Source organism: Oncorhynchus mykiss, chromosome 28 (genome assembly GCF_057628025.1).
Source record: "Oncorhynchus mykiss isolate SJ-2025 chromosome 28, ASM5762802v1, whole genome shotgun sequence".
NCBI lineage: Eukaryota > Metazoa > Chordata > Actinopteri > Salmoniformes > Salmonidae > Oncorhynchus > Oncorhynchus mykiss.
The window spans coordinates 25,627,391-25,640,587 of NC_143049.1; the positions used below are offsets into that span (position 1 = coordinate 25,627,391).

A 13,197-nucleotide genomic window follows, 5' to 3' on the forward strand; every position below is an offset into this window, starting at 1 on the left:
TTTTCATGAATAGTTAACGTTGCGTTATGGTAATGAGCTTGAGGCTATAATTACGCTCCCGGATACGGGATTGCTCGTCGCAACAGGTTAAACCAAATTGAACATGTTTCATTTTTTATTTGAGGCTAAATTGATTTTGATGTATTATATTAAGTTAAAATAAGTGTTAATTCAGTATTGTTGTAATTGTCATTATTACAAATAAATAAATAAAATCTGCCAATTAATCGGTATCGGCCCTTTTTTGTCCTCCAATAATCAGTATCGGATTGAAAAATCATAGCATTGAAAAATCATAATCGGTCGACCTCTGGTCTACACCTCCTTTGCTCTCACATCGTGGTGTTGAGAAAAGGCCTCTGCTGTGAAGTGCTGTGTTTTCTCCACTGGTTGACAGTGAATTGATTTAGCGTTCCAGGTTAGTCCCCCTGAAGGTCGTCGTGGCAGTGTGTGCTGCTCTCCAAGTCCTGTTCATCTAAAAAGCTTTTCATGTGGCCTGGTTAAGCAGATTATTTCTTTAGGTGGATTGAGATCAAATGGGGCGACAGAGGTAGACCTAGCTACTCCTCATTGCCAAGCCTCTCTTCCCCCCAGTTCAAACTCAGCAAAACCTTGCCACTAATATAGGTCAAACTATTCCAACCTCATCTGAAACGGGGTCCTACTAAGTGCTTTGAGGGGCTCTGCTCGACCCTAACGATTGAAGTAACGAGCAAACATCCAGTCTAAGTAATTACAGATATTTGTAGAATCTACTCTGCCTCCTGTTTTTAATCTTTTCATTCTTGATTGGATCAGAGACCCACAACTGCACTTAATAAATCTGAATGTAACATTGTGTGTTGAGTGGGACCCCTTCCAGGAAGGGTATGCTTGTCCCTGTGGCCGGGAGCTCACGAGGGAGGGGGGGGTAGGGTTGGACTTGAGGGGCTAGCTCCTGGCTGTATGTCATGTGGAAGAGGAAGCCTCTGAGATATTGAGTCCTGTCTGATGGGGTTCTGAGGTTACATTCCAAATGGCACCATTTTCCCTACATAGCAGTGCACTATATAAGGATTAGGGTGCTATTTGGGAGACATTGTCTGCGGGCTGACTGGCCTGGTACCGAGGTGACGAAATAGGGGTGTTTGAGAGAGAGACGGGTTTGGAGGACAGAGTTCTATAGCTGAGAACTATAGCTAGCTCAACTGGTTCATTGTGGCTGTGTTTTTGTGCCGTGTCATTGTGATTTAAAACGAGACATTACCGTTCCTCTTAACCCCCTTTCTCCGTTTCCTCAGATCAGTCTAACAGGAGTTATTGCTGACTACAGTCTCTCTATCACACAGTGTAACACTGGAAAAGGGCAGCCTGGTTGTAAATTGAGTGAATAAGTAGTAAGTAGTAGTTCCCACTGAGGACCTGTACTTAAGATTCCGGATGAGCTTATAGTCGCACGCGCACACACGGAGGAATGTAACGCACTTGACTTCAGGACTAAGCACAAAGCCATGCCTGCAGAGAGTAATGAACCTAGGCTAGGTAATAGGCATATCTTGTTACTGACACAGGCCCTGGCTATGTCCCAAATGGTAGCCTATATAGTGCACTACTTTTGACCAGCCTCTATGGGCCCTGGTCAAAACTAGTGCACTATATAGGGAATAGGGTGCCATTTGCGGGACACAGTTGGCCCCTCTGCCTGTCATTATTTATCTCCATTTCAAATGGCACCCTATTCCCTATATAGTGCAGTACTTTTGACCAGAGCCCTATGTAGGGAGTAGGGTTGCTATTTAGGACACAAGCATGTGCATGGTGTACGTGACCTTGTGTGGTCGCCGATTTTCATAATATATGAACTTGACTTTAGATAGCTACCCAAATTTGTAGCGAGATTTGTCAAAATTGATTTGTGGGTAATTTGAGTCATGACACAACGTTGTTCTAATGTTAATTTGTGTTGTGCAGCTCCATTGCTTCACATCTCTGCTGTGTCTGGAAGGCTCTGTTCCCTCACACCACCATGTTTCTCAATCCCAGTTTACACACAGGGTGTTTTACACTACCAAAATATGAAGTAAGATCTTCTTCTACATCTGTTTACATTATTGGAGGTAGTGTGGGCCATGGCCAAAGCTTTATGTGTGTCTAGCTAATAGTCTACCTCACCGGTTGAGTTGTCAGCCTTCTGATCAGATAAACAGTAAAGGCGAGCATAGACTGGTCAAAATGAAAAAGCGTGCCATTTGTGGGACAGCCTGTTGGAGGGCAGGTACGGTAGAGTGAACGAGTCCTCCAGAATCAACCATGCTAGAGTTGTTCTCGCCAAAGAAATGGTACCTCAGAGAGTTCTATTGTCATGAAGGTCTCTGCTGTTTGTCTTGGCCTAGATGAGACTGGCTGTGCTCAGTTAGCTATTTCTAGACCATGATCAGTTTACTGGAGCCTGGTCCAATCCCAAACTCTTTCACCCCCTAGCAGACTCCTCAGATACCTCCCAAATGTCACCCTATTCCCTATATAGCCTAGTGCACAACTTTCGACGAGGCTCCATAGGGTGCATGTTAAAAGTATTGCACTATATAGGGTGCAATAGGGAATCCTTTGTACATTACAGTAGGGTTGGCGTGCTGCTAGGTCAGGAGAAAGAAGTATGTAAGGGGATTTCTCTGGATTGTATTATGTTGTAATGTTTGTTAATCTCCCCCCAGATAGTTGCAGTAGCTTTGTCTTCATTTTGTCAGCTCCCAGCCACGTTGCCTAAGTAACTTACTGTCCTCCATCTGTCAACGCAACACACGGAGAGGCTCTCCCTCCATGCTTAATCCTAAATCTACAGTCACTTAATTATGCTCTCAGATGTGTGTGTGTGTACACGCACGTGTTTCCCCCTCCAATTTGTTCTCTGCATGAATTCAGACCAGAAAGAGAGCACTGCAGCAAAACTAGTTCTCAGGGCTATACTAAAACCTCATGGCAGTGCAAGTTTTTGTCAGTCATAGAGTAAACTACATGCAAATGAGCCTACATGACCGAGGAAGGAGGGGAATGGGTTTGGCTACTAAACCTGCCTTTGGTGTTCTTCGCTGTAGGGATAGGGAGAGATTTGAAGATGGATGAGTTTGGCTCTTAAACCTGCATTGGGGCTGCTGAGAAACTGTGTTGTGAGGATGACTTCTGCTGAGCAGAACAAATGCAGCATCAGTACTTTAATATTAATGAAGTATAAATATACAGTGCCTTCATGAAGTATTCATACCTCTTAACTTATTCCACATTTTGTTGTTGCAGCCTGAATTCAAAATGTATTAAATAAGATACAAAATCTCACCCATCTACACACAATAGCTCATAATGACGAAGTGAGAACATGTTTTTAGAAATGTTTGCAAATGTATTGAAAATGAAATACAGGAATATCATTACATGAGTATTCACACTCCTGAGTCAATACATGTTAGAATCACCTTTGGCAGCGATTACAGCTGAGAGTCTTTCTGGGTATATCTCTTAAGAGCTTTGCACACCTGGATTGTACAATTTTTGCATATTTATTCTTAAACCTCTGTCAAGTTGTTGATCATGGCTATACAGCCATCTTCAAGTCTTGCCATAGTCTTGAAAATCTAAGTCAACTGTAACTCAGCCACCCAAGACCATTCAATGTCATCTTGGTAAGCAACTCCAGTGTGTATTTTTGGGCTTGCATATTAGGTTGTCTTTCAGTGTCTGGTGGAAATCAGACTGAACCAGGTTTTCCTCTAGGATTATGCCTGTGCTTAGCTCTATTCTGTTTATTTTAAGCCTAAAATCCCTAGTCCTTGCTGATGACAAGCATACCCATAACATGATGCAACCACCACCATGCTTGAAAATATGAGGAGTGGTACTCAGTGACATGTTGGATTTGCCCCAAACATGCTTTGTATTCAGGACGTAAAGTTAATGTCTTTGCCAAGTATTTTTGCAGTTTTACTTTAGTGCCTTAATGCAAACAGGATGCATGTTTTAGAATATTTGTGTTCTGTACAGGCTTGCTTCTTTTCACTCTGTCATTTTAGGTTAGTATTGTGGAGTAACATCAAATAGGGCTGGGTAATATATCAAATTAGTTTAATTCTAATGTGTGTTTTAACACAATGTTCAAAATGCCTGTATCGCAAGAATCAACGTTTTATATGTAGTGTTCGTATTTATGAACACTTTTGGTCTCCTTCACTCCTTCTGTGCTGTGTGCACTGTGTACCTTCCCACTCACACACAGACACCAAGCCCATTCCCCTGCCACTCACAACAACGACAAAAGATAACTTCTTCCTCTCTGACAAGCGGTTTAAACTCGCTATTTGCATTTCAGGTTTGGTCCAACCGAATCGGTCATATGGACACAAACGCCTAGAGACATTTATTTGACTGTAATAGAGGAGAACTCTGCCTTTCTAACGATGCCCTTTTCATGTCTCAACTCCCAAAATGTAGAACAGAGCAGACCCTACTAAAATGAGAGTATCAATGAACTTGATTGTGGAAAATTAATGCTCAGTTTGTCAAGTGTGGCATTGCGGTACCACGTACTCGCTAGCAACATTTTAGCCAGACTTATGTGCTAGCTGTCTAGTTTGTTTTATTAATGTGCAATGAGCATAAGACACATTTATATAAAGAATTGGCAACTGGTTGTCATTCTGAGAAATAAGCAGCATCTTATCCAGTTAGGCCACTTGATTTCAACATCTAAAAGTGAACAGGTTGTGTTTCAAACAGTTGGAGATGGGAAGGAGGGTGTGTTTATAAATTCCATTGTTTTACTTTGTTAGCAAGCAAATAGATCCACGTTGGCTAGACTTCATATTTAACGTTTAGCTGACTACTCACTGGCACGTGGGCTTGTGCTTCAGAGATTGAGACCTGTGTTAATGTTCTATAATGCTACCAGAAGTTAGTCATTATTAGTGAATGTGCCTTATGCATGTTTCTGGTTTAACTAAAAGGGCATTTTCATAGACTCTAAATTGATTTACTGCAAAAAAGCAGGTTAAACTATTTTGATAAAATAATGAATTTATTAGTGGGTCTTATGGTTGTGGAAGGCTTATATTTAGCCTAGGTATAGGTGTACATGCAAGGTTTTGACCTTTTTTTCATTGAGCAAAAAGCTTATTTTAAAGGTTAAAACATTTTGAGATGTATCGTGAATTGCCCATAAATTTGAAAAAAATATAGATTTTTAGGCCATATCGCCCAGCCCTAACTATGTCGTAGATCCATCTTCAGTTTTCTCCTATCACACTCATCAAACTGTAACCATTTTAAAGTCACCATTAGCCTTATGGTGAAATCCCTGAGTGGTTTCCTTCTCTGTTAACTGTTAGGAAGGATGCCTGTCTCTTCTGTTGTGACTGGGTGTATTGATACATCATTCAAAGTTAAATTAATTACTTCACAATGGTGAAAGGGATATTCAATGTCTACTTTTTTAAATGTTTTAACCCATCTACCAATAGGTTCCCTTCTTTGCGAACCATTGGAAAACCTCAAATCTGTGTTTTTGAAATTCACTGCTCGACTGAGGGACCTTGCATATAATTCTGCGTGGGGTACAGATATGAGGTAGTCATTTAAGTCATGTTAAACACTATATTGCTCACAGTGAGCCCATGCAACCTATTATGTGACTTGTTAAGCACATTTTTACTCCTGAACTTATTTAGGCTTGCCATAACAAAGGGGTTGAATACTTATTGACTGAAGACATTTTAGCTTTTCCTTTTTTTTATTAATCTGTTAACATTTCTAAAAAACGAAGTTCCATGTTGATATCATGGGCCATTGTGTGTAGATCAGTGACACAATCTCAATTTAATCCATTTTAAATTCAGGCTGTAACAAAATGTGAAAGTTCTGAAAGAGGGGAGAGTGAGATGCTGGCAGCCAGAAATGTTGGCAGCCAGAAATGCTGGGAGCCAGCAAGGCAGCCAGAGATGCTGAGAGAGGGGAAAAGCGGTATGCTTACTTAGCCTTGTCACACAGTCCATCCTCCCTCCAGCCAGCCTGTTCCTTCAGTACAGCACTGGTCTTTGCATACTGCCCTTAGTGCTCAGCAGTGCATGGCGATGCAGCACACGTCATTGACAGTGGCCTATCTGTGCACTGAGCTAGAACCCCCACTGCCTGTTTGGACTGTGCCCAGAACCCATGGTGCTCTGCATTATCCCAGGGAGAGTATGTATATGTGTATATGTATATATGTATATGTGTGTATTTTAATGTTATTATATTTATTTATTAATTTGATTTATTTGTAATAATGACAACTTTTTTATTTTAACTTAGTATAATACATCAATAAAATCAATTTAGCCTCATAAATAATGAAACCGGTTCAATTTGGTTTAAATAATGCAAAAACAAAGTGTTGGAGTAGAAAGTAAAAGTGCAATATGTGCCATGTAAAAAAGCTAACGTTTAAGTTCCTTGCTCAGAACATGAGAACATATGAAAGCTGGTGGTTCCTTTTAACATGAGACTTTAATATTCCAAGGTAAGAGGTTTTAGGTTGTAGTTAATATAGTATTTATAGGACTATTTCTCTCTGCCATTTGTATTTAATATACCTTTGACTGTTGGATGTTCTTATAGGCACTTTAGTATTGCTAGTGTAGCAGTATAGCTTCCGTTCCTCTCCTCGCCCCTACCTGGGCTCGAACCAAGAACACACCGACAACAGCTACCCATCGCTCCACAAAAGCCGCCGCGGCCCTTGCAGAGCAAGGGAAACGACTACTTCAAGGTCTCAGAGCGAGTTGCGTCACCGATGGAAGCGCTATTAGCGTGCACCCTGCTAACTAGCTGTTCATTTCACATTGGTTACACCAGCCTATTCTCGAGAGTTGATAGGCTTGAAGTCATAAACTGCTCAATGCTTGAAGCACAGCAAAGAGCTGCTGGCAAACGCACGAAAGTGCTGTTTGAATGAATGCTTATGAGCCTGCTGCTGCCTACCACTGCGCAGACTGCTCTATCAAATATCAAATCAAACTTATTTCTAATACACTGCTCAAAAAAATAAAGGGAACACTTAAACAACACAATGTAATTCCAAGTCAATCACACTTCTGTGAAATCAAACTGTCCACTTAGGAAGCAACACTGATTGACAATAACTTTCACATGCTGTTGTGCAAATGGAATAGACAACAGGTGAAAATTATAGGCAATTAGCAAGACACCCCCAATAAAGGAGTGGTTCTGCAGGTGGTGACCACAGACCACTTCTCAGTTCCTATGCTTCCTGGCTGATGTTTTGGTCACTTTTGAATGCTGGCGGTGCTTTCACTCTAGTGGTAGCATGAGACGGAGTCTACAACCCACACAAGTGGCTCAGGTAGTGCAGCTCATCCAGGATGACACATCAATGCGAGCTGTGGCAAGAAGGTTTGCTGTGTCTGTCAGCGTAGTGTCCAGAGCATGGAGGCACTACCAGGAGACATGCCAGTACATCAGGAGACGTGGAGGAGGCCGTAGGAGGGCAACAACCCAGCAGCAGGACCGCTACCTCCGCCTTTGTGCAAGGAGGAGCACTGCCAGAGCCCTGCAAAATTACCTCCAGCAGGCCACAAATGTGCATGTGTCTGCTCAAACGGTCAGAAACAGACGCCATGAGGGTGGTATGAGGGCCTGACGTCCACAGGTGGGGGTTGTGCTTACAGCCCAACACCGTGCAGGACTTTTGGCATTTGCCAGAGAACACCAAGATTTGCAAATTCGCTACTGGCACCCTGTGCTCTTCACAGATGAAAGCAGGTTCACACTGAGCACATGGGACAGATGTGACAGTCTGGAGACGCCGTGGAGAACGTTCTGCTGCCTGCAACATCCGCCAGCATGACCGGTTTGGCGGTGGATCAGTCATGGTGTGGGGTGGCATTTCTTTGGGGGGCCGCACAGCCCTCCATGTGCTCGCCAGAGGTAGCCTGACTGCCATTAGGTACCGAGATGAGATCCTCAGACCCCTTGTGAGACCATATGCTGGTGCGGCTGGCCCTGGGTTCCTCCTAATGCAAGACAATGCTAGACCTCATGTGGCTGGAGTGTGTCAGCAGTTCCTGCAAGAGGAAGGCATTGATGCTATGGACTGGCCCGCCCGTTCCCCAGACCTGAATCCAATTGAGCACATCTGGGACATCATGTCTCGCTCCATCCACCAACGCCACGTTGCACCACAAACTGTCCAGGAGTTGGCGGATGCTTTAGTCCAGGTCTGGGAGGAGATCCCTCAGGAGACCATCTGCCACCTCATCAGGAGCATGCCCAGGCGTTGTAGGGAGGTCATACAGGCACGTGGAGGCCACACACACTACTGAGCCTCATTTTGACTTGTTTTAAGGACATTACCTAAGTAATGTCCTTAAATTATCGAAGTTGGATTAGCCTGTAGTGTGGGTTTCCACTTTAATTTTGAGTGTGACTCCAAATCCAGACCTCCATGGGTTGATAAATTTGATTTCCATTGATAATTTTTGCGTGATTTTTGTTGTCAGCACATTCAACTATGTAAAGAAATTATTTAAGAAGAATATTTCATTAATTCAGATCTAGGATGTGTTATTTTAGTGTTCCCTTTATTTTTTTGAGCAGTGTATAATAAAACACACAGAAATACTAGCCTTTGGTCATTAATATGGTCAAATCCAGAAACTGTCATTTCGAAAACAAAACGTTTATTCTTTCAGTGAAATACGGAACCGTTCCGTATTTTATCCGATGGGAGGCATCCTTAAGTCCAAATATTCCTGTTACATTGCACAACCTTCAATGTTATGTCATAATAGTTGGCATATTAGTTCTCAACGAGCCAGGCAGCCCAAACTGTTGCATATACCCTGACTCTGCGTGCAATGAACGTAAGAGAAGTGACACAATTTCCCTAGTTTAATATTGCCTGCTAACCTGGATTTCTTAACTAAAAATGCAGGTTTAAAAATCTGTAATTCTGTGTATTGATTTTAAGAAAGGCATTGATGTTTATGGTTAGGTACATTCGTGCAACGATTGTGCTTTTTACGCAAATGCACTTTTGTTAAGTCATCTCTTTTGTTAAGTCGGTCTTCACACAGTTTGCAACGAGCCTGGCGGCCCAAACTGCTGCATATAGCCTGACTCTGTTGCACAGAATGCGAGAGAAGTGACACAATTTCCCTAGTTAAAATAAATTCATGTTAGCAGGCAATTATGAATTAAATATGCAGGTTTAAAATGATATACTTGTGCATTGATTTTAAGAATGGCATTGATGTTTATGGTTAGGTACACAGTGGTGCAATGACAGTACTTTTTTCGCGAATGCGCTTGTTAAATAACCGTTTGGCGAAGTAGGCTGTGATTCAATGATAAATTATCAGGCACCGCATCGATTATATGCAACGCAGGACACGCTAGATAGTGATTATATTGTGTTTTTTCTAAGATACGTTTAATGCTAGCTAGCACCTTACCTTGGCTCCTGGCTGCACTCGCATAACAGGTTGTCAGCCTGCCACGCAGTCTCTTCATGGAGTGCAATGTAATCGGCCATGATCGGTGTCCAATAATGCTGATTACCGACTGCTCTAACATCTTGAAATCGGCCCTAATTAATCGGCCATTCCGATTAATCGGTCGACCTCTAATCCCAGGACACATCCTCGTGGAGAAGGGCCTTAAAACTGGATATGGATATCTTTAAGAAATGGCTTTCTTGCCACTTCCATAAAGGCCAGATTTGTGCAATATACGACTGATTGTTGTCCTATGGACAGAGTCTCCCACCTCAGCTGTAGATCTCTGTTGTTCATCCAGAGTGATCATGGGCCTCTTGGCTGCATCTCTGATCAGTCTTCTCCTTGTATGAGCTGAAAGTTTAGAGGGACAGCCAGGTCTTGGTAGATTTGCAGTGGTCTGATACTCCTTCCATTTCAATATTATCGCTTGCACAGTGCTCCTTGGGATATTTAAAGCTTGGGAAAATCTTTTTGTATCCAAATCCGGCTTTAAACTTCACAACAGTATCTCGGACCTGCCTGGTGTGTTCCTTGTTCTTCATGATGCTCTCTGCACTTTTAACGGACCTCTGAGACTATCACAGTGCAGGTGCATTTATACGGAGACTTGATTACAGACAGGTGGATTGTATTTATCATCATTAGTCATTTAGGTCAACATTGGATCATTCAGAGATCCTTACTGAACTTCTGGAGAGAGTTTGCTGCACTGAAAGTAAAGGGGCTGAATAATTTTGCACGCCCAATTTTTCAGTTTTTGATTTGTTAAAAAAGTTTGAAATATCCAATAAATGTCGTTCCACTTCATGATTGTGTCCCACTTGTTGTTGATTCTTCACAAAAAAAATACAGTTTTATATATTTATGTTTGAAGCCTGAAATGTGGCAGAAGGTCGCAAAGTTCCAGGGGGCCGAATACTTTCGCAAGGCACTGTATATGCGTAACATTACTTTCTGTACATGTTTGAGACCAGAAGGGTGTTCCTGCAGCATTCTGACTCCAGGCCTGTTGCTGCAAGAGTCGGTTGATGAGGACAGAGCCTGTCTGAGATGTTCCCACCATGTGTGTTGAAATAAGATGCATTTTGATTCAAGCGACTAATTGTCTCTCTCTTTAGAATATGGAGAACAAGCTATGAATAAAAAATACTGCTGTTTTGGTGCCCGTACAGCTAACAAGCGCAACAATTCTATTGGGATTTTGTCAACGACACGATATATCAACAAAAACAAAAAATTCCAAAATGTAACTGTTGTTTTCCCCCTCCCCCCATCACTAAAGGCTATGGGGTTGATCATTTATGTAATGTGTGTCTGAAGGTGGGGTGTTTAGTAAGGCCAGAAGCTGTGCCGAAATGGAAGAAAACGGACAAACATGGAGTGAACTAGCCTAACCTGAACCTGCTTGTTTTTCGTTGCAAAACTGTTTGTTGCCAAACGATTTGCTACGTGTGCACTAATGAATAGGATCCGGGTTTCCAGCATGCTACACCACCACAACTGTCCTTGTTTACTCCAGATCCAGAAATCCACTGGGACATGTGGTGTGTTATTTACACTTGGCTGTTTTTACTGGACGGACTGGGGCTTCTAGGAATGCATTTTACACACTGCTCTCTGATGTGGCTGACCCTGTTTAAGCAAAAAAGATAGTATCCCCTCAACAGACTACTACACAGAACACGTGCTTGAGGCTAAGCCCCCCAATATTCACTGAAAATCACTGACGGCTCTGGTTCAACCAGGATATGACTGCTCTGAAGCTGTGTATACTGTATATAGGTGTTCTTGTAAGCAACTTAATGGCCACAGAAAGGGAAATAGTAGCCTTTTTAATACTTCAACCTTTTTTAATACTTCAGCCTTTTTTAATACTTCAGCCTTGAACAGACCATAAAAGGCCATACCATTGCAGTGTTGAAGTGAGAGGCTGACGAGTGTTGTAGAAGGGGTCAAAGTGGCCTACTCACCCCAGGGCCAGTGTGCTTACTGTGGATCATAGATCAACCTGTCTGTCTGTGTCGGTCTCACGCTCGCTCTAAAATCGTGAGAATAGATTAACATCAATCCAGTTTGTACACTCAGTGTTTTAGAAAATAAATGGGCCACTTGGCCACCCACCACCTCACTCACTCCCCCATTGTGATTTGTTTTGTGTACACTCTGTGTTTGCACCCTACCCTGAGCCATCTGACCACTAAGGGACTGGCTCTTTAAGGATGCACCGAGTAGGTCCAGTTTGTCAATTTAACTGGTTATGTTAAGGAATCCATTGGTGTAAAATTTGTGCTCTGCTCTCCACTTTTTCCTGTAGTCCACTCCCTCTATCCCCCTGACAGACTGTCATTCTGGCTGCACCCTCATTTGGAGTTACCAAGGTCGTGTTCATTAGGCACCAAATGGAACCAAACAGACAAACAGGGCGGGATGATCTGGTCCAATAAGAAACACACATTCCAAACACTGTTTACCGTTGTATGCCCTAAGGAACAAATCTATGTTTTATTGCCATCTGAGACAGGTCCTCTTAATATGTAATTGATTGAACCAAAACCGTTCCTTCAATGGGGTATCAGTGGAGAGGTGCCTCCCCCTCCCCTCCACACTTTCCCCAGGTCTGATGTGAGGGGGTGGGGGCGAGAGGAGTGAGGCTATCAGAATAGGAATGAAGATCTAGGATCAGTTTAGCCTTTTAACTCCATAATGAATAAATAGCTGTCCTGATCTTACAGCACTGCTACTTTGAGACGCTATATGAATACTGGCCCAGATGGTATCTCCAGGGGTCCAGTACTGCCTAAATGTGGTGAGTGACTTGTCTGTCAGAGTCGTAATGATCTTAATGCTATGCGTTAGCTCCACAAGGTCTCCGCCATTGTCCCTCACTGTCAGGGTTTAACACCATGGGGACACATCAGTCACGGTTACAGAATGCAGAATATATTACAGTGCCAGCCAGCCATATTCATCACTCTCTGTATGTCTGCTCTCTCCTCTGTCTCTCTGTGTAGGCCTACCTCTTGGTTCTTCTCACTCTTTCTCTCAATTTCTCAGTCTCCTCTCTTGATGTTTCCCAACACTCTTATTGTTGAATCTGTGGACATGTTGACAGTTGATCTGTGTCTGCTGTGTTACTTGTAAGTGGAACCGATTGTAATGCGGGTCATTCTCCCAGTATTGTGAAAGATTGTCAGTCTATACAGTATAAATGATATGATGTGTCTACCCTCAGGGCTGTCTTCACGTCGCTGTGCTCTTAAACCGTCTCAACCCTGTCAAGACTGTCCCTAAACATCTCTCCCTTCTTTCTCTCCTCTCCCCCCTCCCACTCGCTCAGGCCGTCTCTGTCCTCTCCATGTGTTGTATGGGTATGTTTACCAGAGACAATGGGATATGTAAAATACCCATTTCTCTTGCTCATGCAGTAAATGGACAATGCATGAATCTTCTCCTTCTTCCCCTAGGATGCCAGCTACTGGTTACATGTGCACCGGTTGGAGCATGGGGACGGAGGTATCCTGGACCTGGATGACGTGCTGTGTGATGTGGCTGATGACAAAGACCGGGTAAGGGAACTGAAGCATGGGGTGTTCTAGTGGTTTAAGACAGTGAGAGAGTGGGTTTGAGTCCAACCTGCTGTTTTCTAGCACTTTCTCCTGCCTGTCCTGTCAGGCGT

At 42.9% G+C, this 13,197-nt stretch overlaps 1 protein-coding gene across 15 annotated transcripts in view; it reads left to right on the forward strand.

Moving 5' to 3' along the window:
• LOC110508784 (partitioning defective 3 homolog) overlaps positions 1-13,197 on the forward strand; it is a 220,082-nt gene that overhangs the window by 32,751 nt on the left and 174,134 nt on the right. For all 15 annotated transcript variants that reach the window (XM_090224832.1, XM_021589600.3, XM_090224830.1 and 12 more), the window contains exon 2: positions 12,986-13,087. In XM_090224832.1, coding sequence (XP_090080958.1) covers positions 12,986-13,087 — 102 coding nt within the window. The remainder of the gene's footprint in view (positions 1-12,985; positions 13,088-13,197) is intronic.